General features: G+C 41.7%; 1 protein-coding gene across 5 annotated transcripts in view; it reads right to left on the reverse strand.

Moving 5' to 3' along the window:
- rbm19 (RNA binding motif protein 19) overlaps nt 1–13,341 on the reverse strand; it is a 436,673-nt gene that overhangs the window by 357,913 nt on the left and 65,419 nt on the right. For all 5 annotated transcript variants that reach the window (XM_072496461.1, XM_072496480.1, XM_072496442.1 and 2 more), the window contains 4 exons: nt 11,628–11,749; nt 7,103–7,199; nt 3,246–3,356; nt 826–1,026 (listed from right to left, as the gene is read on the reverse strand). In XM_072496461.1, the coding sequence (XP_072352562.1) occupies nt 826–1,026; nt 3,246–3,356; nt 7,103–7,199; nt 11,628–11,749 (531 nt within the window). The remainder of the gene's footprint in view (nt 1–825; nt 1,027–3,245; nt 3,357–7,102; nt 7,200–11,627; nt 11,750–13,341) is intronic.

The following is a 13,341-nucleotide window of genomic DNA, read 5'->3' on the forward strand; positions in this document are numbered from 1 at the left end:
CACCATGGCGGAGGCGGAAGAGACTCTCCCCACCGCGCATGCGCGGGAAACTTTCAGCGGCCGCTGACGCTCCCGCGCATGCGCCGGGAAACTGTCAGCGGCCGCTGATGCTCCCACGCATGCGCCGCATTTCCGCGCCAGCTGGCGGGGCAACAAACGCCATTTCCGCCAGCTGGCGGGGCGGAAATCCCTCCTGCTTCGGCCTAGCCCCTCAATGTTGGGGCTAGGCCGCCAAAGATGCGGAGCATTCTGCACCTTTGGGCCGGCGCGATGCCCGTCTGATTGGCGCCGTTTTTGGCGCCAGTCGGCGGACATCGCGCCGTTGGGGGAGAATTTTGCCCCAGAAGTGTGTACGGTATTCTAATTGCTTCTGACCAGGTCCTACAGAAATCTAATACAGCTTCATTAGCTTGGAGTTCCACACCCCTAGACATAAGTCCCAGTGCTTTGTTAGTTTCCAAAGGAAATCTGGAACTGCAGCTCCATTTAGGTTCACTTCTCTAATGAGGGATGGAATTCTCCGCCTTCCCAGCCGCCTGTTTCCTGGCAGTGGGATGGTGCGGCGTCCGCTGGCAGCAGGTTTCTCTGCTCCCACCGCTGTCAATGGAAATGCTCAATGAAACCACTGAACACCTCCAGAAAACCCAAGGTCAGGGGTGTACTGCTGGCAGAAGCAGAGAATCCCTCCACCAGTGAACTGCCGGTCTTTGTTGGTTATTTGAATCAATGGTGCCAGGTTAAAAAGCTCTGTCTTGCACCATTGAAGCTTTAACTTCAATGACAAGAATAAATTTGGATTTATGCTGGTCCTTTCATGGAATGTACCTTGGAATATGCAAGTTTTGTAAATGCTTGTTTGGCCTCTGTAGGTTCCAGGAATTCCACAATGGCAGTTGCACCAGCTGATGGAAGCAAAACCCGTCCAAGGTCTCCATATTTCTTAAATACTTTTTCCAATTCATCCACTTGTGTTCCTGCAGGAATATTCTTTACAAGGATAACGGTTTTACTTCTTTTCCCAGAACCCTAGAAATGTATGAAATGTACATGTAAATATCATGCAAAAGAAAATATTGTATTGAACTTAATTTAAAAATTAGGGCTGTTATTACAATTACATGCTGAGTTATTAGTCACAGAAGTTGGCCAATTGACTATTCATGTCCATGCAAGGTCTTTGAAAATGTTATCCAATTAGTCACACTATTCCTGCTCTTTCCCTTTATTAAGTAGTGAAATAGGCAGCCTTTGGTCCATTTGAGTTCACCTTTGGTGCATTTGCTAGGCTTTTTTCCTTACATAGCTAAATACGCTCCATCCAGCACTCCAATTTACATTTGGGATGGAGCAGTCCAGCACGTTCCCTTCCTTCGATGTGAGAGTTGAGAAATTCCCCAGTCGTTTCTCCACTATTGTCTATCTCAAGTCTATCTTCATCTGTCAATATACTTGTTGAGATTCATACACGGTAGCACAGTGGTTAGCAGTTTCTTAACAGCGGCAGGGTCCCGGGCTCGATTCCCACTTGGGTCACTGTCTGTGTAGAGTCTGCACGGTCTCCCTAGGTCTGTGTGGGTTTCCTCCAGATGCTCCATTTTCCTCCCACAAGTCCCAAAGACATGCTTATTAGGTGAATTGGACATTCTGAATTCTCCCTCAGTGTACCCGGACAGGTGCCAGAATGTAGCAACAAGGGGAGTTTCACAGTAACATCATTGCAGTGATAATGTAAGCCTACTTGTGACACTAATATTATTGTACAGCTCTACATGCTATAAAATTGACCCTGTCAGCAATAGGGCCCTAGCCATTTGCACATCTTGTAAGTTTGATGGAGAAACAAAGCACATCAGATATCCAGCAGGGCAATGGCTACCACGTTTTGATCATTGTTGGGTGCAAATTCACAAATGGGGTAAATGACACCACTTCCATACCTGAAAAGTGCCCAGTCTACCTCAAACTGCCCTAGAAAGGCAAAGTTTCTCAAAAATGTAAATAACAGATTAAGCAAACCGTTTCAGGCAGCTACTATACAGTGGCAAGCTGAGTGGTATTTTCCACTATTAAAGATGCAGCCGCCAATCCAAAAGATGTTTTACACAATTTTGTAGCATCAGGTAATGCCAGGTGCAATGTCTTACGTCCCAATGATTGGTTGATAAAATCAATCAACAAGTTCCAGCTGTTTGTAATAGGTAGAGTGCAGACCATACTCAACCAGCCACTGCATGCAAGATCCAAAATAAAATGTTGACTCTTAAGATGTGATTTCACGATGGGCAGCATTTGCAGAACAATCCTGAAGGAGCCAATAGCTACATTCAAATTAATTTAAGATAATCAATCAAGTTTGTAATGCAGCTCATTTGCGCTTGCTAGAAGCGGCATACATTTACACACTGGAACCCATCCTCTGTAAACACTGGAACCCATTCTCTGTAAACACTGGAACCCATTCTCTGTAAACAAAGGAATATGTTTAAGCCTTGCGTCTTTTTTGAATTACACAGTATGCGGAGCCTGTAGTTCCACGCTGCATTCTCCATGGCAACACCTCAGCCAATCAGATCAAAGGTGCCAATCAATCAATCAGCGCCCCCTTTTCTCCTATACAAATTGGTGTGTGTTTCTCCTGGCGAATGCAAGAATAAAATAGCTTCACCAACCTGTCTCTCAGTAATATTCAAGTTCTGAATGTATTCAAGATACATTCTTGTATCCTATATTCCTATTAATAACATACAACATGTTAATTCCTATCGGGACTTTAAAAAAATTCAAAATTTCATTGTGCCATTATTTTCTAATCTTTATTTTCCTGTGATAAAGTTAGATTTCACACTGGGGAGAATCTACCAGGAAAAAAAAAGCACACCTATCAATTGAAATGCTTTGTTAAATATTGAATATTAGAAACAGGTAATAAATACAAAATAACTCGTAAGAGTCAATTCAGTCTTTGGATTTATAATCCGCATTTTGTCGACAAAAGAAGATTTTTTGAAAAAACAAAATTTTTAAACTGTGAACTGAAGTACTGGTTGTGATTTCCTGTACTCCTTTTCTGCAACTATATTTGATGGAAAACATGTTCAAGCTGTTGGACAAGAGATTAATTACCGCCTGCTTTATGCTTCAGCAACACTGAAAAAAATACAGTAATGTTACAGTTTAATGCATTAATCAACAAAGTTATTAACACTTGTCTGAAATGTCAGCTGTATTTATTTGAATTGTCTTACCTGACTGAAGGAGTCCAAGCTAACTCCATTATCCACCAAGAACTGCCTGGTCTCTTGTACGATCTGAGTCTCACCCAGGGCCATGCGGACTGCAACACTGCCTTGTCCTTCCTTCAAAACATCAAAGCAAAATTAAATGTGGAGTCGATGTATCTGTGAAAGTGGTCAGCACATTTGTTCAAAACAGTTGCCCGAGAGAAGAAAACATCTAGGACATGCAGTGATTAATAAAATGCCGGCAGTTTCTTCACGCTATCCAAATTTAAATACAAGACTATTACCTTAATCTCATCACCTGCGTAAATTTATATAGCATGCGCTAGCCATCAAATTTGATCAAAATGATCCAGTGCAGCTAATTATTTCAGCTTTATTGAGCAATAGCTCAAATTCTTTTGTGTGAATGTCATCACACAAGAACACAGCAGGTGGCAGGTTTTCACCAAAAATGAAATTATTTTTCTAAATCTGCTGCATACCTTGTAAGTTCTGGCACTGCCAGCGATGTCCAGATCCCCTGAACAATTAAATTAAAAATGTACTTTGTTTAAATGTATGAGTGGCAAGGTGTCCCACAAGGGTCTTTGTTGGGGCCTTAACTATCTACTATATTTGTCAGTGACATAGATAACACAAGTTAAAGCCAATACATCCAAGTTTACCGATGCCACAAACATTGATAGCACAGTTAGTGTAGGCGGCAGCACAGAATTACAGAGACATTGATATATTAAGTGAGTGAGTAAAACTAGCAGATGAATTTCAACACATACAGTAAATATGAGATTATCCATTTTGGACCCCTAAAAAATATATGCAAATAATTTTTGAAATGTTGAAAAGCTACAAACAGAGGAGTTCCAAAGAGATGTATAAATCCATGAACACTGATTCACTGAACAAATAGGTTAGCCCTTAAGCAACACCTTAAGCAGTACATATTGTGGGAATTCCCATAGAATCATAACGGCAAAATAGGAGGCCATTCAACCCATCAATTCCATGCGGGAGCAATCCAGACGGCCCCATTTCTTCTCTACTGCCCTCATCTCCATAGTCCTGCAAGCTTATTTTCCTCAAGTAACCATCCAATTTCCTTTTGAAACAGAACTTCCGCTATGCTCGGAGGCAATAATTACTAGGTCTTTACTGCTTGCTGTGTAAAAAAATTCTTCCTCACAGCAGCCCTGCATCTTAGTCAAACATAATCTTGTATACATCTATAAAATCTTCTCTCAATCTCCTTTGCTTCAGGAGAACAATCAGCTACTCCAATCTAAACTTGCAGCTAAATCTGCATCCTTGAAACTATTCTCCAAAATCTCCTAATAATAATAATCTTCATTGTCACAAGTAGGCTTACATTAACACTGCAATGAAGTTACTTTAAAATCCCCTGGTAACCAAACTTCGGCACCTGTTCTGGTACACTGAAGAAGAATTCAGAATGTCCAATTCACCTAACAGCATGTCTTTCGGGACTTGTGGGAGGAAACCGGAGCACCAAGAATCAAACCTGGGACCCTGGCGCTGTGAAGCAACAGTGCTAATCACTGTACCATCGCCCTCTGTACTTTCTTAACAACCTTCACATCCTTCCTATAATGCTACCAGTAAAAACTAAATCATGAGGAGAACTATATGCTAGACCCCAAAAATACCCTATAAATAGTACAAAAGTCATTAATGTGAAAAAATGGTATCCATTAGTTTATATCTGGAACATGGATTTTGAATCCTGAGCAATGTGTACCCCATTTTTTGCTTTTTGATACATCTTTGTTCAGCCAGATTCCACTGGTTAGAACAAATCTTACAAATCTCATATTTATTGTATGTGTCAAAGACCCCTCCCACCCGGCTTACTCACTCTTCCAACTTCTCCCATCGGGCAGGAGATACAAAAGTCTGAGAATGCACACAAATAGATTCAAAAACAGCTTCTTCCCTGCTGTTACCAGATTCCTAAACAACCTTCTTATGGATTGATCTGACTGATATTACACTCCTGTATGCTTCACCTGATATCCGTGCCTATGTATTTACACTGTGTACCATGTGTTGCCCTATTACGTTGGTTTTTTTTCGTACTAAATGATCTGTTTGAGTTGCACGCAGAAAAATACTTTTCACGTGACCAAAAACAAATCCAATCCAATGTTACATCCCTATCTCCATGCAAGCCAGCGATTTTTTCTTTTTTTATAGTTCAGTTTAAACGGCAGCAAAGATTAAACTGACCAAATGGGAAACGTTGTTTGTGTTTTGAGGTTTCAGAGCTCATGATATCTTGGAAGACCAACACTACAGTATCTATGACTAAACAGAGTGAGCCAAGCAAAACTTTGTCAAACTTTTGTTCAATGAAGATTTTTATGGCACTGTTACAGGACAACTGTAACATTGGTACATAGTGCAAATCCAGAGTCAAGATCCAAGCAATTTACAAAATAATTAGCTTGGGCTTTAACTCGGAATTACAAAACCATTTCTGCATCAGATAAACTTGTCGGTCTGTGCCCTTGGGCAAGACAATTTGATTTCAACTTGAGACACCGTACAATTCCAGAAGCAGATCATTGAACTGCTTGGCGAAATAAGTAGAGTTCAAAACCTCCTCTTGCGAGACAATACTGGACTGGATTTTATTTATTGTCATGTGTACAGAGGTACAGTGAAAAGTATTGTTCTGCGTACAGTCCAGACAGAAACTATTTTCAACAATAAAGACAGAAAATGTTGGAAAATCTCAGCAGGTCGGACATCTGTGGAGAGAATAGAGCTAGCGTTGAGTCTTGATGACTCTTCCTCTGATACTCACTCTAACGAAGAGTCATGCAGACTCGGAAATGTTAACTCGGTTTCTCACTCTATAGATGCTGCCAGACCCGCCGAGATTTTACAGCATTTTCTGTCTTTGTTTCAGATTCCAGCATCCGCGGTAATTTGCCTTTATCTTAATGAATTATTCTCCCCTGTAACTGCTGTTTTGCATGCTACAAAGGGAGCAACAGATTGGCACACTATTAAGGATGGATATAGGAGTTGTGTGTGTGTCTGTGTATGTTGGGGGGGGGGGGTGAAAAACAGATATAAATCAAAGTGGGATATAAAAACAGATATAAATCAAAGAGAAAAAACTGTCAGGATAGGACTGCAGAATTCCTATAGTGCAGGAGGCCGTAATTCGGCCCATCGAGTCCACACCGACCCTCTGAAAAACCCAACATACGCCCACCTCCCTGCACCACCCCCGTAACTGCATCCACCCCACACATCTTTTGGACACTAGGGGGCAATTTTACCATGGCCAATCCACCTAAGCTGCCTATCTTTGGACTATGGGAGGAAAGCGGAGCACTCGGAGAAAATCCACGCAGTTGCGGGGAGAATGTGCAAACTCCATACAGATAGGCACCCAAGGCCAGAATTGAACCCGGGTCTCTGACGCTGTGAGGCAGCAGTGCTAACTACTGTGCCACCATGCCACCCAGTCCTGTTCTCTTCCTACCAAAAAAAAAGAATTTCAGAGCATAAGAGGATATTAACAACAAAACAAATAAAAGTTAAGAAAATCATCTTTTTGTTCAAGTTTTTAAAAAAGCACAAATGGAAGCTGAAAATTATTTGACTTCATTCATATGCTCAAGTAAATTGGTGCTTTTGAAACATCAGAGGGTCCATCACAATAAGGCACACCACCTCGCAAATCATTTGTTTATCCTATTTCAGTAGGGATGATGCACAGTGCTGCAAAAAGTGCTAGTGTATTGCATTCCCATTTTACAATACATTTGTGAGTGGTGGAGCCATGTGACTTACACAAAACTGCTTGTGCCATTCAAGTTAAAACTTACATGATTAAGCACTTGGCTTTTTGTAGCATTATATTTTGCTGCTATTGCATCAGCAACAGCATTAGTTCCCATAAATAAGCTGTTCCAGTTGTGTGAGCTGAAAAGTACAAGGAAAACAATCATAGCACATAAAGATAAATAAATTTCACAAATTTAAAAATCCTGTTTCTTCCCAAAAAATTAATTTGGGGTAACTTGAAATAAACAATATAAACAACAGAGTTCAAAGTTAGCAGTTAAAAAATATAAATGCGATCATTTGAATTAAATGACTTTCAAGAAAGAGTCGACAGAAAATAAAGTGCTAATTGCTGATTACTGTACACTTAACTGATCTGATCAGAGCATCACTGATAGCATGGAGTCGGTTTGATGTTATTCATTTAAAATGTACCTTCCTTCAACCTACAGTCAGGTGATTGTGGAAATCAAAAGTAATCGAGAGATGGAAACGTAGGCCTACAAATACTGCATTAGCAAGTACTCTTAAATTAAACTAAATAGACTGGGCTACATTTTGAAATTAGAGATTACTAACACCAAAAAATCTCCTTCAATTAATCTCTTGAAGTAAAGAACATTTTAGCCCAGGCAATGCAGTTTTCTAACGCCAACCAAAATAATCTCAACTCAATTGGGTAAATGTGAATGAATTCTCAGCATGACCCCTCCCACCCGCTACATCACCACTTGGGAGGGAGCACTGAGGGTGGCACAGAATGTACTCTGGGTGGAGAACTTCAATGTCCAGCGTTACTTGGTAGCACCACTGCAGACCGGACTGGCCTAAAGGACATAGCTACTACAATGGGTTTGCGGTAGATGTTGAGGGAACCAAGAGAGAAAAATATTTTTGACCTCATCTTCAACGATCTGCCTACCACAAATGCATTTTTCCATGACAGTATTGGTAGAAGTGACCATCGAACAGTCCTCATGGAGATAAAAGACCGGTCTTCACATTAAGGATACCCTCCAGCGTGTTGTGAGGCACTACCATGCTAAATGGGATAGATTGCAAACAAATCTAGCAACCCAAGCCTGGGCAACTATGAGGCGCTGTGGGTCCTTGTAGGAGAATCTAAGATCATAGGGCATAATCTCAGAGTAAGGAGTCGTCTATTTAAGACAGAGCAAGAATTTCTTCTCTCAGAGGGTAGTGAATCTGGGAATTCTTTACCACAGAGAGCTGTAGAGGCTGAGTCACTAAATATGTTTCAGGCTGAGATGGACAAATATTTAATCAGTAAGGGAATCAAGGATTATGGGAATAAGGTGGGAAAGCGGAGTTGAGGGTTATTTAAAATAAACCATCATCTCATTGAATGTGGGAGCAGACTCGATAGGCCGAGTGGCCCACTTCTGCTCCTACATCTTATGGTCTAATCTTTAACCTCATGGCTCAGCATACACTGACTCTACCATTACCATCAAAGTAGGTGATTAATCCTGGTTCAATGAAGAGTGGAGGAGGGCATGCCAGGAGCAGCACCAGAAATACCTACAATTGGGATGGCAACTTGGTGAAGCTGCAACACATGCCTACTTGCATGCCAAGCAGCATTTGATAGAAAGAGCTAAACAACCCCATAACCAACGGATCCAAGTTCTGCAGTGCTGCATCGTAAAACTGGAAGAGGAGGCTCCACAAATACCCCCATCTTCAATGGAGGAGCCCAGCACATCAGTGCAGAAGATATGGCTGAGAAGTGCCAAGTAGATGAACTATCTTGGCCTCCTCTGAAGAGCCCCCAAATCACAGATGCCAGTCTTCAGCCATTTTGATTCACTCCATTCGAGATCAAGAAAAAGATTAAGGCACTGGATACTGCAAAGCCTATGGATCCTGACAATATTCAGTACTGAAGACTTGTGCTCCAAAACATGCCTCACTCCGAGCCAAGCTGTTGCAGTACAGCTACAACATCTACCCGGCAACGTGAAAAATTGCCCGGGTATGTTCCGTACACAAAAAGCAAGACAAAACAAACCTAGCCAAATACCTCATCAGCCTCCTCTCAATATCAGTGAAGTGAAAGAAGGAGACAACGACAGTGCTATCAAACAATAACTTGCCCACTGATGCTCAATTTGGGTTCTGCCAGAGACACTCAGCTCCTGGCTTTAGTCCAAACATGGTCAAAATAGGTGAACTCCAAAGCTGATAGAGAGCGATTGCAAATGTTTGGCACAAGGAGCCCTCGCAAAAGTGGAGTCATTAGGAATGGGGGGGGGGGACGGGACGACGACTCTCTACTGATTGGTGTGATACCTAGCACAAAGGAAAACACCCTGGGGTTTACCAGTGACCGGAAACAAACCATATAAAGACTGCGGCTCCAAAAACAGGTCAGGGGCTAGGAATCCTTCTGATTCCGCAAAGCCTGTCCACAAGTTTAAGTCAGGCGTGTGATGGCATACTCTCCCACTTGCCTGATGAGTGCAACAACCCAAGCAACTCAACACCATCATCCTGCCTGATTGGCACCCGATTCCCAAACATTCACTCCCTCCACCACCGAAGAACAATGGTAGCAGTATGTACCATCCACAAGGTGCAATGCAGGAACTCACCAAGAATCTTCCAAACCTACAATCTACCATCTAGGACAAAGGGAAGCAGACACATAGGAACACCACCAGCTGGAAGTTCCCCTCCAAGTCACTCACCATCCTGACTTGGAAACATATCACCATTCTTTCACTGCTGCCGAGTTAAAATCCTGGAACTGCCTCCCAAAAGCACTGTGGCTGAACCTACACCACATAGACTGCATTTTGGTGCCAGTTTGCTGCAATCAATGCACGTAGCCATATGTTCACTGTCAATTAGTCAGGCACATTACATTTGGAATCTTGGGACCATTTAAAATGTATCTCACATATGCATATAAAACAGAATAGTCTGAAATTTGCAAGAAAAGTTACAAAATTCAACATTTTGTTGCTCAATTGTAAAAGAAAACAACAATGAAGGAAGAATCTCTCTTTTTTTGGTGAAGCAATTCAGATGAAACTATAGGATGCAAAGCGTTTAGGACCAAAGACGTAAGCTATCAACTGAATAACTACCATAAGAACATAAGAATTAGGAACAGGAGTAGGCCATCTGGCCCCTCGAGCCTGCTCCGCCATTTAATGAGATCATGGCTGATCTTTGTGGACTCAGCTCCACTCTCTGGCCCGTACACCATATCCCCGAATCCCTTTATTCTTTAGAAAGGCATCTATCTTTTTCTTAAAAACGTTTAAAGAAGGAGACTCAACTGCTTCACTGGGCAAGGAATTCCAGAGATTCACAACCCTTTGGGTGAAGAAGTTCCTCCTACACTCCGTCCTAAATCTACCTCCCCTTATTTTGAGGCTATGCCCCCTAGTTCTGCTTTCCCCGACCAGTGGAAACAACCTGCCCGCATCTATCCTATCTATTCCCTTCATAATTTTATATGTCTCAATAAGATCCCCCCCGCATCCTTCTAAACTCCAATGAGTACAGTCCCAGTCTACTCAACCTCTCGTCATAATCTAATCCCCTCAACTCTGGGATCAACCTAGTGAATCTCCTCTGCACTCCCTCCAGTGCCAATATGTCCTTTCTCAGGTAAGGAGACCAAAACTGAACACAATACTCCAGATGCGGCCTCACCAACACCCTATACAATTGCAGCATAATCTCACTAGTCTTGAACTCCATCCCTCTAGCAATGAAAGACAAAACTCGATTAGCCTTCTTAATCACCTGTTGCACCTGCACACCAACTTTTTGTGACTCGTGCACCAGCACACCCAGGTCCCTCTGCACAGCAGCATGTTTTAACATCTTACCGTTTAAATAATAATCCATTCTGCTGTTATTCCTCCCAAAATGGATAGCCTCACACTTAGCAACATTGAATTCCATCTGCCAGACCCTAGCCCATTCACCTAACCTATCCAAATCCTTCTGCAGACTTCCAGTATCCTCTGCCCTTTTTGCTTTACCACTCATCTTCGTGTCGTCTGCAAACTTTGACACATTGCACTTGGTCCCCAACTCCAAATCGTCTATGTAAATTGGGAACAACTGCGGGCCCAACACTGATCCTTGAGGGACCCCACTAGTTACAGGTTGCCAACCAGAGAAACACCCATTTATCCCCACTCTCTGCTTTCTGTTAGTTAACCAATCCTCTACCCATGCTACCACTTTACCCTCAATGCCCTGCATCTTTAGTTTATGCAGCAACCTTTTGTGTGGCACCACCATGTGAAACGGTAATTTCTTTTTTTTAAATATAAAATTAGAGTACCCAATTCATTTTTTCTAATTAAGGGACAATTTAGCGTGGCCAATCCACCTACCTTGCACATCTTTGGGTTGTGGGGTGAAACTCACGCAAACACAGGGAGAATGTGCAAACTTCACAGAGACAGTGACCCAGACCCGGGATCGAACCTGGGACTTCGGCGCCGTGAGACAGTAGTGCTAACCACTGTGCCACTGTGCTGTCCTTGAATCTGTAATTTCAATGCATTAATATCCAACCTGTTACTGCTGGCTTTATCTTTTGCTGCTTTGCTTTTCTTGTATGTAGAGGAACCTAATGCATCAACATCTTCAACTTTTTCCTTTTTTATTGTAGATGGCAAAATGTGCATCATCCTGCCCTGTTTAGATAGAAAATCAGACTTTTGTCATATCAATTTTTTTTCAATTTCAAGCTGTTTCATATTTATCCACCGTGTACAATTTGTTCAGCAGTTAAAGAGCTTTAAAATGCTGCAAGACAACTCTGTGACACAGCACACTGGTTTACCAACATAATCATGGAATTTAAAAAAAAATAATGAAGCAATCAAAAACCTACGAGTAGCTTTAAAATAAACTGTATTGAAACATGTTAAAATGACCATTTCCATAAATAATTTCCTGAAGTATAAGCCTTTTATTTGAGTTTGACGTTATGGTTGAGATTTTTGGACCAGCATCATATTTTTTTAATAAATCATGATTCTGCTCATAATCAATTTAAGACACGCAAATACATGTTTGTGCAACGTCAAATCCTTGAACATTAATAGAGTGAATAAAGGCACCAATTTATGAGATTCTTTTTCCCTTGAAATAACAAGTGGTGTTTTAAAAGTTCAATAGGCTGCTCACTGAAATGAGGTGGAATATTGAAAAAGATTTGACACCCTATATGAAATGAATCACTAGTCAGTCAAGACCAACTCGAAGTAACAATCCAACTGTACCACCCTCTCCAGTAGATTTACTGATGAAGGATATTTGAGTGAATACGTTTTGCCAAATAAAATGTGCACTAAACCAGGTTGTTTAATTTATCCTCCACTAACATCAATTGGCATATTGGGTGGACGTAGTGGGTGGCCTATGGCACATGTCAATTAGAAGGGCTCAAAACATGCTCATCAGATCTCTGATAAATCACTATCTTCTGCAGGGTAGGAATAGGAAAAATAAACACATTCAACCAAGTTACCCTCTGAGCCAGGCCTCTCTGCAATGCACAATATAAGAATTGATCACTTCATTTTGCAATACAAATGTGGAGATAGACCAGTCACCCAGTTCAAAAATTCCTTTTCACTCAATTCCAGTCAATGCTTTCAGTGGTCCTGACTACAAAAGCAGCAGAAAACTTGAGATTGCTTTCTCGTGGAAGTTTCACTTTCTAATTGATCAAGATCCAGCTGCACCTTGTGCAAGGGACCCAAAGCTCTCTGGATTTAGGTAAAAGGGCATGTCATGCAAGGAGAAAATATGCAATCCAAAATCAGGTGAGCACAAATGCTCTCAATAGTTCATTTTGATTTTCTTAAATCTGACACATTTCTGCCAATTGAACAAAAGCTATAACGTTTAGCTGATAAAAAGTCTTTTTTTTTTTTTTAAAAAGTATTTTTATTCAGCAAATTTTCAACAATTTTACAATATAAAATAACCCCAAACAAAACATCCCAGCCCCCTCTCCCCCCAACAGTCAAAATGAACTAACTCCCAAAAATGCATGATGAATAAACTCCAATAATTGTAGAACCCATCACTCGTCCCCCTCAGCACAAACTTCATCTTCTCCAGGGTCAAAACCTCCAGCAGACCCCCATCGCCATGCAAGGCACAGGGTGGAGAGGCTGACCACTCCAACAAGATCCGCCTGCGACCAATCAACGAGGCGAAGGCTAAAACATCTGCCCCCGCACCCGCCTGCAGCTCCGGCCGGTCCGACATCCTG

The sequence above is a fragment of the Scyliorhinus torazame genome, chromosome 1, assembly GCF_047496885.1.
Source record: "Scyliorhinus torazame isolate Kashiwa2021f chromosome 1, sScyTor2.1, whole genome shotgun sequence".
NCBI lineage: Eukaryota > Metazoa > Chordata > Chondrichthyes > Carcharhiniformes > Scyliorhinidae > Scyliorhinus > Scyliorhinus torazame.